This window comes from Prunus avium, chromosome 2 (assembly GCF_965620075.1).
Source record: "Prunus avium chromosome 2, drPruAviu1.hap1.1, whole genome shotgun sequence".
NCBI classification, from domain to species: Eukaryota; Viridiplantae; Streptophyta; class Magnoliopsida; order Rosales; family Rosaceae; genus Prunus; species Prunus avium.
The window spans coordinates 31,765,394-31,773,536 of record NC_142285.1 but is presented as its reverse complement, the minus strand read 5'-3'; the positions used below and the strand labels follow the sequence as shown (position 1 = coordinate 31,773,536).

Sequence of the window (8,143 nt, the reverse complement as noted above, 5' to 3'; positions counted from 1 at the left end):
GGTAAGCTTGTCATTAAATGAGTGAATGGGAAAATATGACATATTGGTGGAAAAACAACACTCCTCATTTTTGGGCAAGTCTTTTTTCTCCCAATTGCTAAGCTTGGTTTTTTTATGTTCCGACCATTATGAATTACAGTCATCATGATTAATCAAATTATTTATCCATGACTCTAATGATTTATAATATTGAATTATCTTCATATATAAAAATGAAAATACTAGTCACTGAGCACATTAATCCTTCTCTCTCCTTTGCTAACCCAAGGGTAGCTAGCAGATATGCTAAAGTATATGACCATAGCCTGTTCCCCAAAAAAACACAAAAATAGTATGATCATTTTCCAGTTCCTGTGCTATGTATTAGACAATAGGTATAGGAGGGCTGAGTTGGAACAACTGGATGAGATCATTGTCTGCAGGCAAATTGAGAGGTGGCAGAGAATACTGGCTGTAAGTGGAGCTGCCTCTTCTAATCTCTTGCATGGTCAACAGAGCTGCAACTGTGTTCCTAAATATTCCTTCTCCAGTAACTGTTATGGCTTCTTTCACTTCTCTTTTTCTCTCTTCTTCTTCTTCCTCCACTGGGAACACTGCATCTATGGTGTTTTCGCATTCCTTGACAAGCTTTGAGATGTTGTCAGTTGTAAAAAAGGGCTGCTCCAGAATTTTTTGAATGAATGGCAAGCGCAGTAGAGCACCTGTTCTCTTGTCATACTTCTTCAATATTTTAGCCAATCCTACAAAACCCAAAAGATAGTGTAAGTGTGTATCCAATCATGAAGGTAAATTTTTTCATTCCACTATGGCTTTACAAGGCCTGGTTTTAACTGAAGTTCCATTCATGATTCATCCAAAATGTATATATACAACTTGTGAACGGTAAATGTTAATCCCGTTACACCTTGACATGGCGATGATTCTGAACCGTCGTTAATTGGTGTAGAGAGACTTTTATCTACAACTAGACTTATGCTATGAACAGTCACCCATGCACATGTGGCAACTGTCTCTAGCTATAGCATCCCTTTTTACAACACTCATATATCATGTCGTCGTGTTGATTCAACGAGTCAACAATAAAACGACATGTGAACATTATTGATAGGACCCATTTAAATTTGAATATTCAAAATTTTGTAGGACCACATAACAGAAGTGATATTGGTCCCACCAATATTTCTCGTGCGTATCTATTACAGTCCACATTAATCAACGACTAACCAGTTATTCATGAACGAGTAATGCTACTATTTCGTTAAGTGTAAGTACTTCTTTGTTAGAAAAAGTCTAAACTTAATCGAAGTTTGAAACTGATGGAATGAAAATGATAGGAACTGGATTGTAACTTCTTCAAGGTTTGCTGTATAAGTATTGGAGAATGAGGAGCTAATTAGCTTCATCAGCCATGGACTACCTGTGTAATTGATATTGCTGTAGTTCACCAAGAGCACCATTTCGCCGTGGAAATCAACAATGTCTTTCCTAACTTTTCCCACTTCTTCTTCATATATAGTCTTTGAAGGCTGGCTTCCATTCGAACCCCATCTATCAATCACCTTTTGAATTCTCTGCTGTAATTCCTACACTCATATATATATATATATATATATAAATACAATAAATACTCTTCTTCTAGGATAAAATAAATAAATAAAATTATTCAAAAACTTCCATCGAAAATTGTAACTATACTTTTAGCACTTATCATTTAGCTTCTAGCAACTCAAATTGAACATTATATTATTTTTTTTTTTCCACCCAAACGATGATGTTCATGAAACTAAAATGAAGTGACTCTTGCCATAAAAGATATTTCGACTCTGTACTAGTAAGTCATTTTCAACCCTTTTACATGAGTTGGACCCATAATGTAGTGGAACTAAAGGGATAGAGTTTTTGTAGGACCCATAAGAGCTTCTTGATCTTTTTGTGTCACGTCTATAAAAAAAATTCTTAAATTCTAATTTTTTATTATAAATATATGTGTTATATTTACTGTTTACATTGTTGTTTATGTTCATGTCATTTATAGACTTGTAATTTGCAAGTAGATTAATCTATATATTTATAAGGAATTTAAGAAATAATTTCATTAGTAAATGCATAAATTTGTTAACATAATTACCAATTTTCCTTTATAAAAAATGAAAATAAAAAGTAATCATCTTTCTTGGAGACATGTTTCCAACATTCTAAGGACAAGATAACTAAGATAAAATTCTTAATTGAGAAATTTTTTTTTGATGAGCAATTCTTAATTGAGAATTTAATTGCTTCTAGATGTTAACTTAAGGCACTTTGGGATTAATTTTAAAACAACGTTCATAGTGGGACCTAGATTTTTAATTTATCTTAAACTTTGATCTTAGCAGCCTGGTGGGAGCCAGCAATAGTCCCACCTTTGACCGAGTTATCCTGACACAGTCTATACCGAGTGAACTCTACTGAGTCAACCAAAACCAGGCAATCAAATGTAATTTTGGTCTCTCACTCGGACAAACTATGTATGCTTTAAAACTACACATGGAAGATCTCACTAAAACCCTATTTGGAGACAGCAGAAAAACTATAACACAATCAAGAACAAAAGCATACCTTATTCCGGATAATGAAATCCTCCTCCTGCTCCACAAAGAAAACATTGAACTTGTCAATCTCATTGTTCAAGAGGTACACAAACTCAGCCTCAGCCTTGCCATACTCCAACGATCCGTTCAACAACACGGGCACTGCAGAAGCAATCAGCTTCACAATCTTCTTCAAATGCTTATACGACAAGAACTTATCGCGCCAACCGGGCAAAGTCCCCTGCATTTGCTGCTTCAATCTCTTCCCAAACTTCATTGAAAACTTGGTCTTGTTACAAAATCTAGTTGTATTTTCAGACCCAAAAAACCAAAAACCAGAAAGAAAAAAAAAAGTTGAGAGTGTAAAAGAGTGAAGGGTTTGGTAATGAGTAGGAGGAGAATTGGGAAGGTCTTTATGAGGAAGAATGGTAGAATATTAGGGAGCATATGCTTGGCGGGATGAAGTGGCTGTTGGAAAAAGGTATAAATGAGTCGTCTAAGTAAAAGCATTCTTGGGCATATTCGGTTTACTGTGTTTGGTCGTAGTTATGAAGTGTTATTATTTATCATCAATAGGACATTGACTCACTCTATTATTTATTTTATATGATGGTATTGTGCCAAATAATATGCCATGATTATTGCAGCAACTAGGTCATCAAATCAAGAGGATGCACTATAATGCATGTGATTGGTGCCCTAGAACTTGTGAAGTGGGGTCCATTTTATAGTTGTAGGTTTCTTATTGGTGCCGTATACTTTTTGAAAGTGGGTCCAAGTTATTGATCGTAGGGTTTGAGATGAGACTACTTGTCACTTTAAGAAAGGGTTTTGGAGGAGAGGATGATTCTTGGGAATCTTCCGCGGATCAAGTATGGAAAAGGAAATAGGGACTATTCTAGATGTGACTTTCGAGAAAGTATGGCAAACAGACCAAAGAAAGGAATATGTTACTTTTGCATATGGACATTTTTGTTGTTGACCTTGGCAAGTTTGTGGTGAGATAGCATGACTTACCTCTATGTAAAAGTTGATTTCTACTATACCAACCAAGAGTGTAGCTCACAAACGCGGCTATGGTTTGGGGCTAGGGTCACAAGGTTTGAGCCTCGTTCGGGTTAAGGTCTAATGATTTAGGCTCGAGAATTGAGTCCGATACCTAGTGTTGGAGACTTTGTGTTTGAGGTCCAAACTCAAATGTTTGGTCTCGAGCTTGCTCCATACCCAAAATGAAAACTAAATGTCATTAGATATTCTTCAACAAAATGAGATATAATAGTTGTCGTTAATGTATGAAGTGTAGGATGAAAATACTTTTCGCAAATTACATGGTCTTCCATCATACTCTAAAATTTTGAGATGTGCATGAAAATACACTAACCCATACAAATACCAACCATAATCCCTAATTTGTATGTCCATCAGTGAAGCCGTGCCAATACTAACAAAATCCCAAATTCAAATGCCTAGCAGCCATTTTGCCCCAATCTTCAATCTCATCAATGTCATCATCTTTGATTTATCTTCTCATGTGGACAATTTTAAGATGGATAAATTAGGTTGAAATTTTGGTTTAAGGTTTTTTTAAATTTTGTATATTTGAATGGGTTTCTTTATGACACGAGGTGCAATGAGTTATCTATCATATATTTTACAAATGTTCAATATTATATAACCAACTAGCTCTTGGTCTAGTGGTGTTTGTACCATATCTGACCCTCCACTCGTACAACGACACGTGGATCTTATAAACTCGCCCAAGTACCCAAGGCCTCGGACAATCGGTATCGGCCACCGATGGCATTGTCTCAAAGCTGCGAACAGCCATTACGAGCCCAACTCGTCTACAATCGGCATCCCCTACCGATTGTAGAGAATCAACCTCGAAGTACCCGCCCAAAATATCTAAAGACTCGTGTCGACCTCAGAAGGCCCTCCCACGAGTCCCACATCGAAAATGAGCACTAAGAGCATACTAAATGCCCTCTATAAATAGGCCCCTCCACTACAATACAGGGGTAAGACTTTTCAGCTTGACTTTTATACTTCTATATAGTCAACAGCAAGAGCTCTTAAAACAACAAACTTACTTCGGCATCGGAGGGTCTTAGGCTGGTTCCACACCAGTTCCATAGACCTTACGAGTCTCGACTTCTTTCTATTCAGGATCGGCATCCAAGGACAGGAAGAATCGGCATCCAACATTCAATCGATCTCTCGATCGTCCATCTCGCTTGTAAGTTGCACTCATCTCCATCTGTCCAGTTTTTAGTGCCAACAGATTGGCGCCGTCTGTGGGAATCGCTTATCGATCAACCCATATCTCAAAACAAAAGAACTCTGAGACCAAAAAATGAATCCATCTTCGGCCCTCCCTACCGATGGCCCCATCCTCGGCCTCGGTGGCGAGCCAAGTATAGCTCCCTTGCTTCAGACACCTGCTCGACCGACCACCCTGGAGGCTCGCATGGAGACCCTACAGCAGGATATGACAAGAATGCAGGAGCACAACAATGTTCTCGCCTCTAAACTGGATGACACCCAGAGGCAGCTGCATCAACAACAAACACTCTCCGGCCATTTGCAGAATGATCGGGAACCAACCACACAGCTTCGGCAGGAGAAATCGTTTAAAAGCGTACGAAAGCCCACTTTCCAGGATAGAGGGAAGCAGCAGGCCGCGAACGGACCGACTGTCTCCCGAAGACTGTTCGTGCCCACTCCAAAGGAACGCCATCCCGAATATCGCGTTTATTCTTATTGCCGCGAGAGGATCAACGATCGGCGGAGGGAACGGCAGTCCTCGCCCATCCAGGTCCGGGCGAAGCTCGACGATCCACGCCTGGAAGTACTTGGACCAAAATCCCCTCTACGCCAGAGGTACAGTGCGATCGGCCTGGAAGAGACGGACGAATCAGATTATGTTCCAACATCTCCAAGAACCACAATCTCATCAGCAGGGCCCTCTGCACAACGCCACAGCCACCGATCGAACCAGGACAATGATCGGCGAAAAGGAAATTACGAGAGAAGCCCCAGCCGAACGGCAGACCAAGGAAGGCGAGGTCACAATGCTGACCAACGCACAGGGAACCGAGCGGTCGAGCCCTTTGGTGACGATCTTCCATCTACCGATCCGACTATTCGTCTCCTCCTACAGAAGATGAATCGCATTGAGAAGGAACAAGACCAGGCTCGGACACCAACATGGGGAACGGTACAGCCAGGGCCATTCACCAATCGAATCCGGACATTCAGACACGAGAAAGAGGTCCAAGCACTCCGCATATCGTTCTATTCGGGGGTGGAAGATCCCGTTACCCACATTCATACCTTCCAATCAGCTTTGGGTTGCAAAGGACTGACGGACGAAGGCCAATGTTTGCTATTCCCCTCCACCCTGACCGGAGCCGCTCTGAATTGGTTCTATCGAATGGAGCCAGATACGGTTGACACCTTTAATCAGTTGAAGCAAACCTTCCTCAACCATTTTATGATTCAGACCGATCGCCTATATTCTGCCGATGACCTCTACACCGTTCGGCAGCAGGACGATGAGCCGTTGAGAGAGTATGCGGCTAGGTTCAGCCACGAGTATTCCCGATGCCCAGAAACAGACGACAGGGCAGCCTTCGGCGCCTTCAAAAGCGGCCTTCGGTCGTCTCAGTTTCGGTATCTAGTCCACAGCAACAACTGGACCACCTACTCCGAATTAATGAAACAGGCGGCTATCCACGCCAAGGCCGAGCACTTCAACTCCAAGGGATCGGCTTCGACCCCAATAAACAAAACGGCTTCGATCGATCAGCCTCCAACGCAAAACTACGACCGATTCCCGGTCGATCGATCGGCAAACCAGGCCCCCTACCGAACGGCACCCTCTGTCCCTGCTTTTTCCACTCAGCGAAATAAGCGGAATGACAACTTCCGGGATCGGCAAGACAACAACAAGAAGGGCAACCACAAGGGGAATCGGCCAGACGAAATCTTCACTTTGCTCAACACTACCTATGAGCATGTTCTCCTGACCGAAGGGGATATGATACCAAAGCCGAACAATCGAAAACTCCCTCGCCAGAGCGAAAAAGACACCGGTGTCTTCTGTCGGTACCACCAGTACAACGGCCACGATACGGAATCATGCATCGCGCTTCGCAAAATTGTTGAACGCCTCATCAATGACGGAAAGCTGGATCAGTATTTAAACACCAAGCCAGCAACGGATAAATCATTGAATCGGCAGATCAATATGATCAGTGGAGGAGCGCCCATTGCCGAAGCCAGCAACCGATCCGTCAAAAACTACGTTCGTGCCGTTCGGCATCCACAGATCCTCAGCGTAGCGGGAGGACGCAATGACAAAATTCAACGAAACGGTTGGGAACCTATCACCTTTTCTGAAGAAGAGGAGCGAGGCATCATCTTCCCCCACTCCGATCCCATGATCATACGGGCCGATATCTCAGATTTCGACGTAGGCCGAATCCTCATAGACACCGGCAGTTCAGTCAATGTGCTATTCGCCGACGCTTTCAACGCCCTCGGCATCTGAACAAGGATATCACCCCTCTCCTGAGCTTCTCTGACGACGTGGTTGAACCAATCGGAAGTGTCCAGCTCCCATTCGCCGTCGGTACCATCCCCAGACGAACGGTCCTCTACACTCATTTTCTAGTGGTCGACTGCCCAACGGCATACAACGCTATCATCGGCAGGACGGCGCTCACAAAAATGAAGGCCATGCTGTCACCACACATGCTCCTCCTCAAGTTCCCCACACACGCTGGCGTCGGCCAAGTGCGAGGGGACCAATTGAGTGCACGGACGTGTTACGTATCGGCAAGGGCTGCGCTTCACGAAACATACTCGGTCGCCACCAGCTTGGGCGTACCGAACGGCAGGGGAACGGACAAACCGGATGACCCCCGAGATGAGGCCGTAACCCCACAAGCGCAACCCGCCGAAGATTTAGAATCAGTCACCCTCTCCGAAGCACAACCGGACAGACAAGTTCGAATCGGTACCACCTTGAGTTCGGCACTGAGGGTCGATTTTATCACCTTCCTGCGCACCAATGCAGAAGTCTTTGCCTGGTCATACGACGATATGCCCGGTATCGCCCCGAGCGTCATCAGTCACAAGCTCAGCATCTACCCCACTTTCAAACCCATCAGGCAGAAACGGCGGGCCTACGATGCTGAACGGTATGAAGCAATGAGGCTCGAAGTAGACAAACTGAAGACCATTGGCTTCATCCAGGAAGTAACCTACCCAATTTGGCTGGCAAATTCGGTTTTAGTCAAAAAATCAAACGGCGTCTGGAGAATGTGTCAAGACTATACCGATTTAAACAAGGCTTGCCCAAAGGACAGCTTTCCTCTGCCACGGATCGATCAGATGGTAGATGCCACGGCAGGCCATGAACTTCTCAGCTTCATGGATGCATACTCAGGCTACAACCAGATATTCATGAGCCCTACCGATCGCGAACACACGGCATTCATCACCGACAAGGGACTTTACTGCTACAAAGTCATGCCGTTCGGCCTGAAGAATGCTGGGGCAACATACCA

At 43.4% G+C, this 8,143-nt stretch overlaps 1 protein-coding gene across 1 annotated transcript; it reads right to left on the bottom strand.

Moving 5' to 3' along the window:
* Positions 1 to 229: 229 nt before the first annotated feature.
* SPX3 (SPX domain protein 3) lies at positions 230 to 2,994 on the bottom strand. Its single transcript, XM_021951222.2, has 3 exons — positions 2,599 to 2,994; positions 1,418 to 1,583; positions 230 to 740 (listed from the first exon to the last, which is right to left on the bottom strand). The coding sequence occupies exons 1-3, from the start codon at positions 2,845 to 2,847 to the stop codon at positions 364 to 366; spliced, it is 792 nt and encodes a 263-aa protein (XP_021806914.1). The 5' UTR covers positions 2,848 to 2,994; the 3' UTR covers positions 230 to 363.
* Between the last annotated feature and the right edge of the window lie 5,149 nt (positions 2,995 to 8,143).